This window comes from Propithecus coquereli, unplaced genomic scaffold (assembly GCF_000956105.1).
Source record: "Propithecus coquereli isolate 6110/MARCELLA unplaced genomic scaffold, Pcoq_1.0 Scaffold281, whole genome shotgun sequence".
NCBI lineage: Eukaryota > Metazoa > Chordata > Mammalia > Primates > Indriidae > Propithecus > Propithecus coquereli.
In genome coordinates this window covers 1867955-1887406 of record NW_012148408.1, presented here as the reverse complement: position 1 = coordinate 1887406, position 19452 = coordinate 1867955, and the positions used below count along the sequence as shown (strand labels likewise).

At 36.3% G+C, this 19452-nt stretch overlaps 1 protein-coding gene across 1 annotated transcript in view; it reads right to left on the bottom strand.

The window, feature by feature from the left end:
* The window catches only part of NF1 (neurofibromin 1), a 273599-nt gene that overhangs the window by 190023 nt on the left and 64124 nt on the right, over positions 1–19452 (bottom strand). Inside the window, exons 2-3 of the mRNA XM_012648327.1 lie at positions 3582–3725; positions 1341–1424 (exon numbers count right to left, since the gene is read on the bottom strand). Coding sequence (XP_012503781.1) covers positions 1341–1424; positions 3582–3725 — 228 coding nt within the window. The remainder of the gene's footprint in view (positions 1–1340; positions 1425–3581; positions 3726–19452) is intronic.

Genomic DNA, 19452 nt, shown 5'->3' with positions numbered 1-19452 from the left:
AATAAACCACCCTGCTCCCATTCAGTCTTGGGTGTGGCTGATATACCAGTAATTTACAATCAAAGTTATAAGACCACTACAAAGAATTGAATTAGGAGAAGTTTAAAAGTTGTCCATCTTCCCAATTACATCATCCTATGTAACAGCCCTTTTGCTCTTTCACTCTCCATTTTACAAATGAATAACAGCGTATCACAATTAAGAGAAAATACCAAGCTAAAACAACTAGCTCACCCTCAATTGAAGTAGAAAACTTACAAACACTGTCCCACAATTTTGCAATATGGTCAAGGGTCAATAAGAGAGCTTAAAATATTATGCTTAGATTTCATGACCTACAGGCTTCCCTAGGGATACATAGTTTTGTCGATATAATTATTTTTTCTAATTCCCTACCTCAACCCTTAGACAAAGGGAATGGAATTTTATATATAATTATACATACATTTTATATAATTTTGCACTTCTGACCATTCCTTCTCTCAAGTACACAAGCAGTCCTCAAATATTAAAGACCCTTCCATCTAGGTTTACTATAGAGAACTACAGCACATGCAGAAAAGAGAAGGGATTCTGAATAAAAGCAAAATTCAGAATTCTGTACCAAAGAGAGACTATAAGAAATAAGACCCCAATACACATGGAATAGGCAGATCTTTAAAATGAAGGTATTTAATTTATATATTTATATAAATTCCTACCATGTTCCAGGAAGAATTAAGTCTCCTTAAGTATAGAAACACTTTGCTTTATACAACAGAAACAATCTTTAAAAAGTTCAAATTAAGTCATGGTTGAAATACACTGATATAATAACTTGAAGGACACCTGAGAAAAAAATTTTTGGTATTCAATTACTCCTGCACATATCTATTGTTTATGTTCATATTTACACAAAACAGAATAGGTAATATCTACCCTTAATAGGATAGGTTTAAGTTCTCTTTTATACAGATTTGAAAAGTAGAATATTAAAATTATATTCATACAGGAAGGCATACATGATTACTCTTGGTCTTCTCAATCACAGTCTTTCACAGCTCTGAGAGATTAGTTACATCAAATAGTGCTTTCTTCATAAAGTCTTTCCTAAAAAACCTGAGAGACAGATATGTGGCTAAAACTTAACACTTTATAAGTAAACTTAATATCTATTTAATTTACAAAAGGTGAAAGAATAATACTCCTAGGAAATTTTGCCACCAGGTCAGCTGTATTAACAAAATTCATATTCCTATGTCTTAGACTGTCTTCTTTGTCCACACCTATACTTTGGTACATCACATCATTCTCAAGACTGAATTCATAAAACCTGCCTAGTTAAGAGTGGATTTACTTACCCCAGCAAGACATTTTTCCAGTGTATCCAATATAATCAACTGAGAGAGATATAAATTTTTTTCAGCAGCTTCTCCAAATATTCTCTAACAGAAAAGATATTCAGAACATAAAAGTTGGTTATCACTCTCCACTACCAATCAACACACATCTGAAAAGTGAGGGACTGAGGATCAAGAAAAATCAATATTCTTCCATTTTATCTCCCAGATTATACTACATTTAAATCTATTATTTGTGATTTTATCCTAATCTTCATACAAAACAAATTCTCAAGCAAACAAACGCTGGTATGTATTAGAGTCTGCCATTAACCTTGTAACAGTAAAAGATACTGCTTTGGTTTAAGTTTTAAAAATATGTAGAATTTAGACATACATATAGATCTGTACCAGAACCTTGAAGTGAACATTTAACCATACTTTTATACCACAAAATAATCAAAGTTTTAATTCTTATAACAACAAAATGCTATAGCACCCACTACAACAAATTTTTAAGCATCCACTATCTTCAAAATGAATTCTGCACTACATATCTACTAACAAGAGACTATAGTTTCCACAATTTAATTTATTCAATAAACATATCACAATACTGTTGTTTTGAAAAGAGAGCCCAAAATATTAAAACATTTTAATCCAACGGGGAACATGGCCACATATTTATATGTGCAAAATCCTATCACTGTGCCCCACACAATGCAACAGAAGAGCTAAACAAAATATTAAATGTATTTCTGTAAATCACTTTACATGTTTATAAAAGGCCCTGCTTTTTGGGTGAAAAATCTTAATTTTTTTCCATAAAGAAAAAAATCTTCAAAAGACAAATGATTGCCCACACCTCCAGTTTGTTAGTTTTGTAAATTTGGGGTATTATCCTAGCAACTTTCTTAAAAGGAAACACACCAAAGATGATATGAACAGAAAGTTAAACACTGCATGTTCTCATTTGTATGTGGAAGCTAAAAAAAAAAAGGTTATCTTATAGAAGTAAAAAGTAGAATCGAGAGAGGCTCGGATGGGTGGGGGAAGCGGGAAATAGGGAGAGATTTGCTAAAGGATACAAAATTATAGCTAGATAGGAGAAATAAGTCTTAGCGTTCTATACCACTGTGGAAAAACTATAGTTAATATTCAAATAGCTAGAAGGAGGATACTGAACATTCCCAATACAAAGAAATATTTATTTCTTTGTATTATTTATTTCTTATGTATTTATTTCTTTTATTATGTTAGAGATGAATATGCTAATTACTCTGATCTGATCACTAAACATTTTATGCCTCAAAACATCAGGTACCCCATAATAAATACAATTATTATATCAATTAAAAATAAAAAGTATCTAAAATAGGGAAATAAGGCAAAAAGGTGACTGACTGCATGTCTTTTCAATGTCATACTAGAACATTACCTAATAAACCTAAGGACCATCTCCAACAAAAAAAAAGGGACTGAACTTCATAATCAATCACAAGTCATTCCATAACTCAACACAAATTGAGATTATAAATGCTAAGGACAAGCAGGGAATGTGGAGATAATCAAGAAAAATCCAGATCACTTGCTTTGAACTGAGTATGAAGGAGAAGATAGGAATTGATAGAGACAAAGGGGTCACCTGAGAGAGACAAGAGATGTATGTTCAAAGTCATGGAGGGAGAACAGTTGGAGTACCTTGAAGTCTATGGAATGTCAACAGACTTTACAAAATGGTAAGAAAGAAAAAACTATGAGCTTTTAAAATTAGAATTACTTGATGAAATTGATATTTGAGGAAAACTGTTTCAACAACAGGCTCTCCACTATAGAATTTGTCACAGGTTACAGGGGGAAGAAAAAAACATTAACATCTTCTCAAAAATTAATCCCACATTTTAGGACTATGAGATTATATTTTAATTATCATCTATTTAGGACTGGGAACAAATAAAAAAGCTACAGAAAAGCATATTTACCATGGTCAACTTGTATATGACACAAAAACTATATGAAACCGTAATTCCAGAAAAATACTGGAAAAGGAGATAGAGTCACAAATAAGGGAAGTTTCTAAGGGAAAGAATCAAAAACTAAAATGAAAGTTAAAAGGTTACCTGTGCTCATCTATAAAATAAGACAAACGATTATACCCAAAGTCCACAGAAAATTACTTCGCATACTTCAAAATATGCTGCTTCAAATTTTTAAATCAAAAACAAAGCAAATTCTCCCCAAATCCGTAACCCAAATACTCACCATATTGTTAACATTCTTTAGGATAGTAGTGAGGCCACTTATAACCAAAGAAAACTTGTATTTGGAAATATTGATTAGACATTCCTTGTTGTGTTCAGTACTGACTTTGGTGTGTGTGTTCTGCTGTCCTGTTTTTATTGGAAGCTGAGGGGGGAAAAAACATGTTAAGAGTTTATCCTTGACTGTAACTAAAAATAACTTTTTATTTCTCATTAAAAATCATGACATTTTGGGGAAATTTTACTAACTACAGTTACCTATATTTTTATCTCAAGCTCCAATTTTCAATATATGACAGCATTTATAGCAAATCTTAAATTCTTTGGAAATTTTAATTTTTGCAGTTTTCTTCACTGCAAAAGAAGAATCTACCTACAAAATTAAATTCTTTACCCAGCACTTTATAAGAATGAATGACTCACAGAAAGTTATTTCCTTATAGCCAAAAATTATTTCAGAGGACATCTGCAATAAAATGTATACAATCCTTTCCCTTATATTCGTTGAACTCAAACATTAAAAGAACAGATCGAGAAAATCTATGCCCCAGATCTCTAGTTAAAAATAGCAAATAGGCCGGGCACGGTGGCTCACGCCTGTAATCCTAGCACTCTGGGAGGCCGAGGCGTGTGCATCGTTTGAGCTCAGGAGTTCGAGACCAGACTGAGCAAGAGCGAGACCTCGTGTCTACCAAAAATAGAAAGAAATTAACTGGACAGCTAAAAATATATAGAAAAAAAAATTAGCCGGGCATGGTGGCGCGTGCCTGTAGTCCCAGCTACTCGGGAGGCTGAGGCAGAAGGATCACTTGAGCCCAGGAGTCTGAGGTTGCTGTGAGCTAGGCTGACACCACAGCACTCACTCTAGCCCGGGCAACACAGTGAGACTCTGTCTCAAAAAAAAAAAAATAGCAAATAACTGCCGATTGTTCAGAAATAAGAAAAAACTATAAACCCTGGAACAAACATTGTAAGAGTGACTCAAGATAAGCACCCTCATAGCTACACAATTGAGGGAGTAAGAGAACAATAGATAAATCCAGTGGAAAAAGATATCCTTTGGGGAGAGCACATTTACATTTCTCTGAGAATGAGTTAAGTTCCACTTGCTAGAATTTCATCTCTACTCTGCTCAAAAGCAGCAATCTGATTTAAAGCATCATGAAAATATTTACTGTTTAATATTAGACCCTGCCAACACTAACAGAGAACCCTAGTGAGGTTCCTTTGTCAAAGAAACAAATCTGAGTCCAACTTTCTCATTTTGAAAATGGTACTACTAAACATGGAAAGAGATCAACCAAGTACATGCCCAAGTTTGCTAAGTCAGTTAACAGATGATTAATCTCATAGTAAAGAAATACTAAATAAAAGTGTTAGGCACATTTTTGGAAAGAGAACAAGTGCATTCCCAAGTATGTTAAGTCAGTTAATAATAGATGATGAATTTGATAGTAAAAAAAAATACTAAATAGAAGTGGGGAGCACATTTTTTAAGGTACAAACGAGAGGGGAGAAGAGAAGCTACAGAATTATATAATGTTAATTATAAAGATTATGGAGGGAAAAAATATGAAGGGCCAAAAAAAGGGACTTCGGAAGATGGCAGTATCTGCAGTGCAATTTGTGACTTTCCCCAAGTGCCCCATAAAATAGCAAAGAAACTAGAATTTCTCTAGTAAAACCACAAACTCATGGACATCTACGTGAAAATGTATACGACAAGAAAGTGCCCCCCACTCCCAAAAAAATAAGCAAATAGGGACAAACCACTTACAGTTACAGTACGGATATGGCATAAGCATCTACTGAAAGGAGAGAGGAAAGCAGAATGTCTACTTCTGTGTGTGATGGATCATTTGACAAGAGGAGATCCCAAAATTGTATTGCATCCTCAAAGAAAAGCACAGCCACATGTGACCTTCTGGATCCTTGAGTGCAGCCTTTTAACTGAATCCAAGTTTTACACAACAAATCCTTTTAATAAACAGATATGTTCCGTGAAGTTTGGATTCAGTTGAGGGGCCACACTTGGGGATCCGGAGGGCCACATGTGGCCTTGAAGTGTAGGTTCCCCACCCCTTATAACAGAAGAAAAGGGGGCAAATGAAAAAAAATCCAGATAAAGATGAAAAAGAGGAAGAAGGTCAAGAGAGCTATAAAAGAATGAGACTGTATACTTTTTTAATCTCACGGAAAGAAGTTTTAAATGGGCTCCAGAGCCATGAAGATACAAAGCTCTCCTGGCCTACATTTCCCTCCTACAAATTTAGGAAAATTAATTTCACATAAAACAAGCAATGAAAAAGGACTGAGGTCAAATCCTATGTAGAATTATTATTAAAATATAAGAAAAAAAGAGACAGAAAAACATAAGCGTCTGACAATAGAAAATGAAAGCATGCCAAAAAAGTCTATCAACAGATAAAAACTATAAATTATTATTTCAAAATGAGCAAAGAGAAATTAAGAAAATGATAAAGGATATGAAATAACATAAAATAGAATTACGAAGAGAAATTAGTTGATAGAACGCAGGAAAGAATTAGGGAAAAAAAAGAAAAATCATTTCAGAAATGAAGATTAACCAGAAGATGCACACAAGTGAATTAACACAGAAGACAATGCTTTAAGAGTAAAAGAAGGTTAAAAAAAAGTAGGAAAGTTGTAATATAAAAAAGAAATGAAAAATGAGAATTTGCAATAAAATGACAAGGAAGATAGACAAAGATCCAACGTAAGTATAACAGGAGTCACCAAGTAAACAAACCAAGTCAACGGAATGAGTATTAGAAACTAGAATTTAAAAAAACCTCACTGAAAAAAATTTTTTTGAAATTTAAATAAAGTACTTGAAACTATAGGTACTTTATAAACATGGAAAAACTGACCCAGAATAACCAATATATTGTAGTAGAACTGTTGAACTTGTATGAACAAGAAAAAAAAATCCTTTGCACAGCCAGGCAGAAAAAGGAAGTCACTTATATAAGAAACAAAAAAACAGTCACCAGACTTTGACAAAACTTTGTATCAGAAGACAATGGAGTAACATAAGTTGAAGATACTCAAAGGAAGAAAATGTAAACTAAGGATTGTTTATTCAGCCAAACTGGAGTTCCAAGTATAATCAGCCCTTCCTATCTATGGGCTCTGTATCTGTGCAACCAATCAACTGCAGATCAATATTTGGGGAAAAAAACTGTGTCTGGACTGAACACGTACAGACTTTTTTCTTTGTCATTATTCCCTAAACAATACAGTATAACAACTATTTACATAACATTTACTTTGTATTAGGTATTATAAGTAATCTAGAGATAATTTAAATTATATGGGAGGATTTGCATAGGTTATATGCAAATACCATGCCATTTCATATCAGGGACTTGGGCATCTGTGGATTCTGGTATCCATGTGAGGTCCTGGAACCAACTGGGACAATTGTATAATGATGACAATCAAACTGTTCTTAACTGCAATAACCTAAGAAATATTGTTCCCTTGACCTTTTCCTAAGGGACCTACTAAAGAATATGCTTCTGATGACCAAAATGACTAGACAGACATCCACATTAACAGGGATAATTAAATATATACAGCCGGGCATTGCTTAACAACAGGGATACATTCTGAGAAATGCATCCTTAGGTGATTTCACTCTTGGGCAAACATCACAGAGTGTACTTACATAAACCTAGATGGTATAGCCTACTACACACCTAGGCTATATGGTATAGCCTATTGCTCCTGGACTACAAACCTGTGCAGCATGTTACTGTACTAAACACTGTAGACAACTGTAACACAATGGTAACTACTGGTGTATCTAAACATAGAAAAGATACAGAATTATAATACTATGGGACCACCACTGTATACAGCAGTGCATAATTAACTGAAGCATCATTATGTGGCGCATGATGGTATTTACTAAAAGAACTGAGAAAGCATATTATGTAATCGATATGTATACTTGATAGTACAGATACAATTATCTAAAATGGAGAGAGGGTAATGAGAGCATATAAAAAGTAGAATATGTTTCCTGATTGTCTTACGGTTATTAACTGAGAGTAAAAGGGTGTTACTTCATACCAAATGCTGGGAAAAAAGGAAATAAGGAAAGGAGGTTACTAGCTCATTTCAATATTGCTCACAGTAGAAAACCAATACATAACACCCCTCCCCCAAAAGAGAAGAAAATTTGAATACTATGTAAAGGTATCAATATAATGGTAACCAACAGAACAAAAATACAAATTGTGCTGGTGTGTGTTGCATCAACAAGTGGTCTGGGAACCACTTTCCCAGAATCCCATTCACTGTATGGTTCTGGGCTAGAGTTGATCTAAAGTGTAATTTGTACAGGCTAAGTATCCCTAATCCAAAAATCTGAAATCCAAAATGTTCCAAAATCCAAACTTTTTGAGCACTGACATGACTCTCATAGGAAACGCTTATAGGAGCATTTCAGATTTCAGATTTTCAGATTAGGGATGATCAACTGGTAAGTATAATGCAAATATTCCCAAACCCAAAAAAATCCAAAACACTTCTGGTCCCAAGCATTTTAGATGAGGGTTACTCAACCTATACAAGATTTGTTTGAAATGTGGAAATGAAACAGCAGCTATTAGGTTGGTGCAAAAGTAATTGCGGTTATAGAATTGTTGAAATTTGCCCTTTGATATTGGAAGATATTCTTAAATGTGGTTATGTTATACATCATTTTAATGTGCATTTCTCACTTTATGTTTTTTGCTAATGACTTATTACATGCTTTTATTTTATATTTTATTTTATACTATGGAAATGATGTTAGACAAAAAGCAAATTTAAGCAATTTTCTTATTCGAGTTCAAAACGGGCCGTAAAGGAGCAGAGACAATGCGCAACATCAACAGTATTTGGCCCAGGAACTGCTAACGAATGTACAGTGTAGGGGTGGTTCAAGGAGTTTTGCAAAGAAGAAGAGAGCCTTGAAGATGAGGAGTGCAGTGGCTGGCCATCGAAAGTTAACAGCAACCAACTGAGAGCAATCACCCTCTTACAACTACACGAGAAGTTGCTGAAGTACTCAACGTTGACCATTCTATGGTCATTCGGCATTTGAAGCAAATTGGAAAGGTGAAAAAGCTCAATGAGGGGTGCCTCATAAGCTAACCAAAAATCAAAAAAAATCGTCATTTTTAAGTGTCATCTTCTCTTATTGTACACAACAACAATGAACCATTTCTCGATCGGACTGCGACGTGCCACAAAAAATGGATTGTATACAACAACCGGTGATGACCAGCTCAGTGGCTGCACTGAGAAGAAGCTCCAAAACACTTCCCAAAGCCAAACTTGCACCAGAAAAAGGTCACGGTCACTGTTCAGTGGTCTGCTGCAGGTCTGATCCACTATAGCTTTCTGAATCCTGGCAAAACCATTACATCTGAGAAGTATGCTCAGCAAATCAACGAGCTGACTGAAAACTGCAACACCTGCAGCCGGCATTGGTCAACATAAAGGGCCCAAATCTTCTCCACGACGACACCCTGCCACACATCACACAACCAACGCTTCAAAAGTTGAACGAATTGGCCTCATTTGCCTATTCACCTGACCTCTTGCCAACTGACTACCACTTCTTCAAACATCTCAACAACTTTTTGCATGGAAAACACATCCACAACCAGCAGGATGCAGAAAATGCTTTCCAAGAGTTCATGGAATCCCGAAGTACGGATTTTTACACTACAGGAATAAATAAACTTATTTCTCGTTGGCAAAAATGTGTTGATTGTAATGGTTCCTATTTGATTAATAAAGATGTATTTGAGCCTAGTTATTATGATTTAAAATTCAGTCTAAAACCGCAATTACTTTTGCACCAACCTAATACTATTCTCTGAAGGTTTTCATAGTCAGACACAATGAGAGGCAGATATGCCCAGAGAGTTCCAGCCTTCACTCTTTCTTCCACTCTGTGTCCAGCTTTCTTTGGACCATGCTCACCTTGCTGACCAACAGTGATCCACCATAGATGCTTGGCTGCAAACCTACAGAGCTTAACTTGGCAAGAGCTTCCCATAGGGCCCTCCTAAAGCTCCTCTTCATAATCCTACTTTAGTGGCTGAACATATTATATTGGCTTCTCAGATTTCCCTAAAAGCTCCAACTTGTCTGCCCATTGCCACTGATTTAGAGGATCTGGTTAGTGACTCATTTTCTGATCTTCCAAATCCTCCTTTCAGATCTTCGCCTCTCCAGTCCTCTCAAAATTGTATATAGTCTAATTTTTATAATAAATTCCTTATCTCATAATCTGCTTCTCAGACTGAAACCTGATACACAAATCTTTTTAAATACTAAAATATATGCTGAGAGAACAAATAACATAGACCACACCATGTCACTCAAATAAAAGACTTGTATAAATATAATATAAAACAGTGACAGAAATGAGTCCAAATTCATTGAACAATGGAATAATCTCTAGGATATATCTTTAAGCTAAAAAAAAAAAAAAAGGAGAAAAATACATATATATGTTACCATTCATCTAAGAAGGGGGAAGAGATAGAAATATATATGTGTATCTTCTTATATTAAGAAATAACACAAAACAGCAGAAGCATGAAATGTAAAAAAAGACTTTGTAGTGGTTAACCTTTAGGGCATGAAGAGAAGGTAAAGGTGACAATAACAGAATCTATATTTCTTGTTTTTTTAGATTTCATTTTAGAACTATGTAACTTAAATGTCAAATTAAAATAATATTTTAAAAAGCAAATCGAAAATAAACAAATGAACTGAAATTTGTAACCAATTATTTAATGGTATAATTACAAAGAGAAGAACTATTCTAAATGATTTCAAATTATATTAAGTTGACTGTATACCACTAGTGGAATATACACTAGACAGACAAAAAAACTGAAGATAAATCTTGATCCTGTATATAGTGTGGGATCAAGGAAATGAACAATTGTGTGATATTTTAATTCTATCACTCCTAGTGTCATTAAAAACTAAGAATCTCAGCATGGAAGATAGAGGAATGGTAAAGTAAAAATCCTGTAGTCTTGAGTTTGAATTGGAAGTATCTATATGAACTCAATGTATTTTATTTCATATTTAAAAAAACATATTTGTACCTCTGTCCAATGAAAATGCATAGAAACAATGAATAATCCCATAGTAATAATAACTAATGACCAATCCCATAGTATTCCCTACCCAATTGTAATCTTGAAATATCATTTCCCCAGTAAAAGGAAGCAGGACTCCTTTAGCAAACAGCTGGTTCCATGTTTGGGGCAAAAAGGTACATGATGAGCCTGGAACATCTTACCATACCAGACAGAAACAGACTGGTAAGAATCAAGTCAAAAATACTTGAATTTTAAAAAGGCCCCCACTGGCCAAAAATGTAATAATAATTTGAACACTGTTAAGGATAGCAATTTTAATTTACTGAAACTTCAAATCATTTAAATCTGTACTACTGCTTCCATGTAGAACAGAGTAATTTATAGCAAAACAATTCCTCCCTCCCCCAACTTATTTTTTAACAAAAGAGGAAATATAAAAACCATCTGTCTGAAGAATTCAGAGAGCTACTGAAGGAATGAGGATTAGAGAGCCTAAGATTCCAAAAAGGGGTGAGCTATGGTGAGGTAAGGTGATCTTCTGCAGCTGCTTTTTCCCTGGGGCATTTGCGGAATCTGGACAGAAAGAGAGATTGAGAAACAAGGCTTTCCTTAGGCAAAGTACCTCTATTGAGGGAAAGAGAAACCATCAGCGATTCTGGTGTTCACGGAGGGCTGGAATGACAAAACCGAAGACCTGAGGAGGTCTCAGATGCAGCAGTGGGTGGAAGAGGGTAAAAGGCTAAGCCAAAAACTTCTGAAAAGCAGAGCAGAATATGAAAGCCTGCAGCTTCAAGACAACAAAAGATTAGAGTTCAGAACCTGCTAGTGGAAGATGTTAGTAAATACACACAGTTCTTAGTTATAAGCCCTGGAGGGCTACATCCTCTACAAACAGGAGCAAATGGAAATCTTATATGCTACTAATAGAAGTATAAATCAGTACTTGCCTTGGAAACTGGCATTACCTGCTAAAACTGAACACACAGACAGCAATTTCACTAAATATATACCCAACAGAAATGCGTGTATGTTCACAAGACATGTACAACAATGTTTACAGCAGTACTTCTTATAATTTCCAGAAACTGGAAACAATCCAAATGTCTATCAATAGCAGAAATGGTTAAAAAAAAAACTAGTATATAAAAACTATACAGCAATGAGAAGAAATAACTTTAAACTATAAGCTTAATTTCACAAATAAAAGACTAACAGAAGTTTGAACAAAAGATAAATTGCATTATTGTCACATAAATTTCTAAAACATGCTAAATTCATCCTATGATTTTGGAAGTCAGGATGGCAGGGATCCTTGGAAGGTAGTGACTGGAAGGAAACACAAAGGAGAGGGAAACTTCTGATTGCCACTATTGTTTTATTTCTTGATTTGGGTACTGGTTATACTGGTGTGTTTACTTGATGAATATTGAGCTGTGTATTTACAATCTGTAAACTTTTCTATACACATAAATCACCAGAAAGTTTGCTAAATATGTGTTTAAATCCAGGAGCTCATAATGATAATAAAAAACAAAAACAAATTGGTCACTTAGTAGATACAGAAGAATTGTGGTAGACACTAAGATGCTGCCCAGCTCCCCCTTCAAGGAAGGACTTGCCTTAACTACTGGGAGTGCTGTCAGTCAGCCCCTTCAGGGATTACCTCACCTGCAGAGAACAATACTGCTCAAGGTCACACTCTTCCAGGGGTAGCCCACATTCAATGAATGACTGATCTAGCAATATAAAGACCTGGACACCTTAGCCCAATTCTGGGCAACTCAAGAGGGCCATTCTAGCTCCACAGCTCTCCCTGAGGGTGGTTGGTCAAAGCTGATGCTAGAGGCCTGCTTGCACTACACGAGGAATTCTACACCTGCCCAATGCACCTTGCTCCCAGGTGTTGATCCCAAAGGAATGTCTTAATAAATATCCTGCACTAGGCTTCCAGGGCAATAGCAGGTGCTAAGAAGGGATTTTACAGATGGCAATGAAGAAGAAATAGTAACAACAGAACAATGGAATTGGAAGAATATTACTAAACCCTTTGAGCTCTGGGAAAAAAAAAAAAAAGATAAGAAAAAGCTGATTAACTGTCAATTGAAAGCTAAGTCTGAAAGCCAGAGTACCTTCCTAAACAGGTTCTTCTCTCCTGCAGCAGGAGGGCAGAGAAACCTAAGAACCAGAACCAGCACTTATTCATTTTTATATATACACACATTATGTGTTATATATCAGAGATAGATAGAGATATAGATCTATATCACCTATCTATACATGCTGGGCTTCTAAGAAGGTTGAACTCCCAAACAAGACAGGTCTGCTAAGCCAAGATCAGGGTTCTGGCTGGGAAAGAATAAGACTCTGACACATGGAATGGAAACATCTGGGTTAGGGCTTCCAAACATCTTATATCCCCAGATTCCCCTGAGCCCTCTGCCAACAATCAGTGCACCTGGAAGAGAACCCTAAACCACAGATGAGATTGTGGCCCCAGCTGACATGTTGATTTCAGCCTGGTGAGAACCTGAACAGAAAATCCAGTTAACCAATACTCAGACTCCCAACCCACAGAAACCTTGAGATAATAATTTTGTATTGTTTTAAGCCACTATGTTTGTGGTAGTTTGTTACAAAGCAATAGAAAACCAAAACAATTACCAAACCTGCATCTTTTATGTAAATTCCTTCCTGAGCTTCAGCTGTATTAATACTATGCCTATTTGGTTCTACACATGGGTAACTTGTAGGCACTTCAAGCTCAATGTTTCCAAAGCTTAATTCATAATCATCCTACCATGTTTCCTATCCTAGTTAATAGTACCATAATCTACCCAGTTTCCCATATCTGAGATCTGAGAGTCATTCTTTTTTTTTTTAAATAGGGAACACTTCATGAAGTTGCATGTCATCCTTGTACAAGGGCCATGCTAATCTCTGTATCGTTCCAAGTTTAGTATATGTGCTGCCAAAGCCAGCGCTGAGAGTCACTCTTGACACTTCCTTTATTCCCTTTCCTTCATCCCCCTTTAGTCAGATTAATAAAAATGAGAACACGGCATGCACAACTCAGCTCCACTCTTCTTTACTTGGGAACAGGCTTGCTACTCAGTGCAAGAAGTTTCCTCTACTTCAACATGCTAAGAGTTGAACAGGGTCCTAGCTCTGCACTAGGGAGTGGCCAACACTGCCTGGGACTGGGTGGGCAAGTCTGTCTAATTTTTAGATTTAGTTAGTAAGCCCATTTGGGTCTTCAAGTTAGCACTGATGAGAGAGAGAGAGAGAAAGAGAGAGAGAGAGACAGAGAGACAGAGAGACAGAGAGAAAGTATGTATTTTATTTATATATTTATGTATGTATGTATGTGTATATGGTTTTTTTTTTTGGCCTCCATCTTTACTCTAACTTCTCAACTTGCTCAGAAGCCAGGCTGGGAAGAAAAGTGGTATTCAGGCCCCCAGGCTCCTATAAACAGCATTAAAATCGATGAAGAAGAAAAAGTTTAGCCATGTATGGTGGCACATGCCTGTAGTTCCAGCTATTCAGGAGGCTGAGGCAGGAGGATCGCTTGAGCCCAAGAGTTTGAGGCTTCAGTGAGCTATGATCACGCCACTGCACTCTACCCTGGACAGTACGGTGAGACTCTGTCTCCCCTCGCCCCCCCCCCCAAAAAAGAAAAGAAAAAGCAAGATTAAGGAGTTCTAAGTAACCAAGAATATATCAGATATGGTGGTTAGGGAAAGCTCTCTGGAGATGTGACATTTGAGCAGAGATCTAGATGAAGCAAAAGAATGAGAAGACCATGCAAAGATCTGAAGAAGAGCATTCAAGGCAGTAATTCCAAGTACAACAGATTTGAAATTAGAATGAGCATGGCAATTTAAAGCCTAGAAAGGAGGCCAATGTGACTAACCCAAAAGGAACAAAAGTGGAAAATGTAGGAGTTGAGGTCAGAAATTCAAGAAGCAGGAGTCAGATCATGAAAATCCTTTCAGGCCATTTTAAGAACTTTGAATTTATTTTGAGTTTGATGATATAGCAGATTATATTTTCCAAATAAAGTCACAGTATCTCTCATCCCACATGCTATTCTACAATAAGATCCGCCACACCCTCATCAAGAAGTAAAATCTATATTTCTACCTCCTTGCATCTAGCAAGTCCAGTAACTATTCTGACCAATAAAATATGGCAGAAGATATACTATGCAGTTCCAGGCACAACTCTTAATTGGTCTGACAGTTTTTATTTCCCTCCTCCTGGAAGCCAGCTGCCATGTAAAAATTGATATTACCCTGAGACCACCATGCTGTGAGAAGCCCAGGCCGCATGCAAAGATTCTGAAGAATGAGATGCCATTGTGGAGAGTCAGGCCAAGAAGCACTGACGAGCCAGACATGTGACTGGAGAAGCCATATTGGAAGGGATTCTTCAGCCTCAGCCAACACCATATGGAACAGAGGAGAACTGTCTAGCTGAACCTGCTATGAATTTTGGACCCAAAAAAATTGTGAGCAAAATTTGTTGTTTTTAGGCTATAAAGCTTATTATACAGCAATGGATAACCAAAACATAGGGGAAGAAGACTTTGAAAGGATTTAAACAAAGGAGTGACAATCTGATTTATGTTTTAAAAAGAACCCTCTTGCTAACCCTCTATGTTAGAAGATAGTCTAGGCAAGAAAGGATGGTAGCTTAAATTGAGCTAATAAGAGTAGAGGAGAAGTAGTGAGATGTTATAATAGATTTGGAAAGGGAGATGCTTATTTAAAATGGTAAGCTGGTTCAGAAGTTGATCTGGAAGAATAAATTTCTAAGAATACCTAAAGAAATTTTTGAAAAACAAGAACAAGAGGAGACTTGCATTATCAAGTACTGAAACATACTATTAAAGCTCTTACAACAAAACCTGTACATTGTAAGTACAAAGTACAAACTAATTACAGTCACAGAACAGGTATTATGTATTTACATAGAAATTTAATATGATAAAGGTAGTGTTTCAAATGAGTGGTAAAAGACTGGATTAGTCAATAAAATGATGCCAGATCAACTGCCTATCCACCTAAAAAGAGTAACTCACACCAAATTTAAAAATATATGTATGATTAAGAACCTACTATAGGCCGGGCGCGGTGGCTCACGCCTGTAATCCTAGAATTCTGGGAGGCCGAGGCAGGCGGATTGTTTGAGCTCAGGAGTTCGAAACCAGCCTGAGCAAGAGCGAGACCCCGTCTCTACTAAAAATAGAAAGAAAGTAATCGGACAACTAAAAATATATAGAAAAAATTAGCCGGGCATGGTGGCACATGCCTGTAGTTCCAGCTACTCGGGAGGTTGAGGCAGAAGGATCGCTTGAGCCAGGAGTTTGAGGTTGCTGTGAGCTAGGCGGACGCCATGGCACTCTAGCCCAGGCAACAGAGTGAGACTCCGTCTCAAAAAAAAGAACCTACTATAAAAAAAACAAAACCATAAAACTAGTAGGACGAACACTAAAGAATAATTTCATAATGTTGAAGTGGGAAAGACTTTCCTAAGCAAGATAAAAACATAGCAGCCATTAAAAAACAAAAACAAACAAACAAAAAAAACCTGATATATTTGCTTACCAAAAGAAACTGTCAATTCTGAAAGAAAAATACACTGCTAACAAAGAAACAAATAAGAATGTGCAACAGTTAGCTACCAAAAGGGTTATATGACTAATAGATAAGGTTCTTATCTATTAATAAGACTATTTAATGGAAAAACTATTGAAGAAATATGAAGCAATTCACAGATGGTCAGTAAATATATGAAAATATGCTTATTTGACCAATAATTTTTAAAATATTAATGTAAAATAAAATTAAACCACATTTGTATTCCATTTTTCACCCAAAAAGTAATATTGGAACACCTACAAGGAAATAATTATGCCTGGAGTGGAGGGGGGAAAAAAGACCTTGAATAAAATAAATAAAAAAGATCATTATATTTGAGAGATAAGAATGAGATTTTTTTCTTTTATTTTTATGAGTTTCTCCTTTTTTCAATCAGGATGCATTCCTTTCACAATTTGTGGGAAAAGTGAACTAAACTCTTTTTAAATATTTCATGCTACATTATAGAAATCTTTGGATATAATGGAAGAAATGTAAAGAATCTAAACTGCATGAAGAAAAATAATCACCTTTTAATCATGATCTCTATTAACAAACTATTAGCTACTTAATACACAAGATTTCAGCAAATAAGAGGATTTAACAAAAGAAGGCATAACATTAAGCAAAGCACTCTGTGAACAATGAATAATTTGTTTCTAGTTTCACTCAGAGAATTCTTCAAAAGGTCACAGCTAAAATTTTTGCCTCTGTGTACATTCTAACCAGTTTCTAAAAGGCCCCTAGGACCATGATGGGGGTAGAGATTACATTAAAATTCACATAATGTAAGTTTTCATCTAAAATGAGAGAAAAAGCAAAGAAAAAAATCATACTGGGGGAAAAGCATCTGGCATCAGCTCCAGATACTCTAAACCATGAAAATGTATCAAATATTAATACTGGTTAGTAACACACTTCCCAAAGTGGATTCTGTACCATTAGTAATAAGACTCTTCATACATCATCTAATTAACTTTAAATTTTTTAAGTTTTATTTTCATTTTAATTGTGTGATTTAAAATACATAATTAGCAATCAAACCTATGATTACAAAGATATTACTCCTCTGACAATGCTAAATAAAAAAAGGTAAGCCAATGTAAAGTTGTTAAGCTAAGTAAATGATATAGGATGTGATTAAACTGATAGTACATGAATGACTAAAATCAGGAAAACATTCTGAAATTTAATACTGAGCTCATATTAATAAAATATATATTAAGTAATTAATTGGTTTTCTTTTAATAGGGATGCTAGAAACACATTTGTGGCCAAGAAGACTAGCATGGAGCCAAACCAGTTTTGCCCAGAATTGAATTCCAATATCACCCTTCCCTAAACACTTTTTTTTTTTATTTCAGCATATTATGGGGGTACAGATCCTAAACACTTTTTAATTTCTTCCCTTCCTACTATCCTGAACTTACAGACTACCCAGTTTTTCATACATAGAAGCCCCTGATTCACAAATAAAGAACCTATTTATACGCAATTCACAAATAAAGAACTTATTTATACCGATAGTCTTAACTATTACTGAAGCTCCACAAGCAAATTCCCAAATACCCTTTCCAGATTCTCCAGATATCTACTACCGAAGCGGGGAAAATAAGTTTCTGTCAAACATAAATTTGGATCACATTATTCCCATAAAAAAGCTGGCTCTTCCTTTTTCCCTCCTCGTCATTCTGTACAATCATTCAATACAAAAGCCATTAGGTGGAGCAGAGCAAAGTAGGCATCTGAGTGTTTATGAGAGAGGGAGATGTAGGAGTCTGAGCAGTATAAGCAAGGCACTCGTGTGGAGGAAATGGAGCATGAGCCAGATGAACAGGGCACTCACATATGGCAGGCAGCCCAGCAAAGGGGGTCAGAGCATGAATGGGTTAAAGGAGAGACTACCCTGCAGAGGGCAGCCAGCCACAGGCTATTACAGAGTTCAAGCAGGGCACAAAGTGTATCTATATGAGAGAGCAGACCATACAGGATGTCAGAGCCCAAATGGGATGAGCCCCCCATAAGGAGGATAGCCCCAACAGGGGTATCAAAGCCTGAGTGGGTGAGCAAATAGAGCCTGAGTGAAAAAAAAAAAAAAAAGAGAGGCAATACAGTAGGTCCCAGCAAGGGGTGTGAGACTGTGTTGGGCTTCTAAATGGTGGGAAGGGGGTGTCCCAGCACAGAGTACGAATAGGGTAAGGAGGATATCCACACAGGGAAGCAGCACTGGGTAGGGTGTCTGAGCCTGAGCAGAGTAAGGAGGATGTCCACACTGGTGGGTAGAGGGAGTATACGGGGGAGAACAAAGGGTATCAGAGCCTAAGCAGAGTGAGAAGGGCATCTGTGCTTGATACAACTTTCTGAGGTATCTCCAAGTTTAAGTTAAAAGTACTAAGTATTTTATGAAAACACTGAGCTTTTACTTTCTAATAAATCTGAGAACTATAAAAAAAAAAACAAAGAGGAGAAAATGAGGAGAGCAAAAAGAACAGAGTAGCAAAAATGTCAAACAAACTAATAAGCTCAGAAATGTGGGAAATCTCAATGTACAACAAAATACAAATATTAATCAAGTACTGGTTCAATTAACCTACACTTCTAAATATAACTAATATACTGGGTTCGAAGTTGATCCCATTGATGGAGTGGAGGCAGCCGGCCTACAGGATGGCCCCAATGAGCATGCCTCCTGATATTCACACCTCCCACATTGAGCCAAGGTTGGTGATTGTAACTAAAAGAATAGAGCAGAAGTGGTGATGTGCCTCTTCCAAGATTAGGTATAAAAGATAGAGGCTTTCATCTTGGACAGTCTTGTTCTCTCTCTCAGACCACCTGCTCTAGAGGAAGCCAGCAGCCATGTCATAAGGACATTCAGGCAGGCTACGACAAAGTCATCCACATGGCAAAGAACTAAGTCCTCCTGCCAACAATTATGTAAGTGAACTTGGAAGCACATCCTCCTCATCCCAGTTCAAGCTTTCAGATGATTACAGCCCCAGCCAACAGCTTGACTGCAACCTCATAAGACCCTGCACCAGAGGCACCCAGCTAAGCCACCTCTACATTCCTGACCCACAGAAACTGT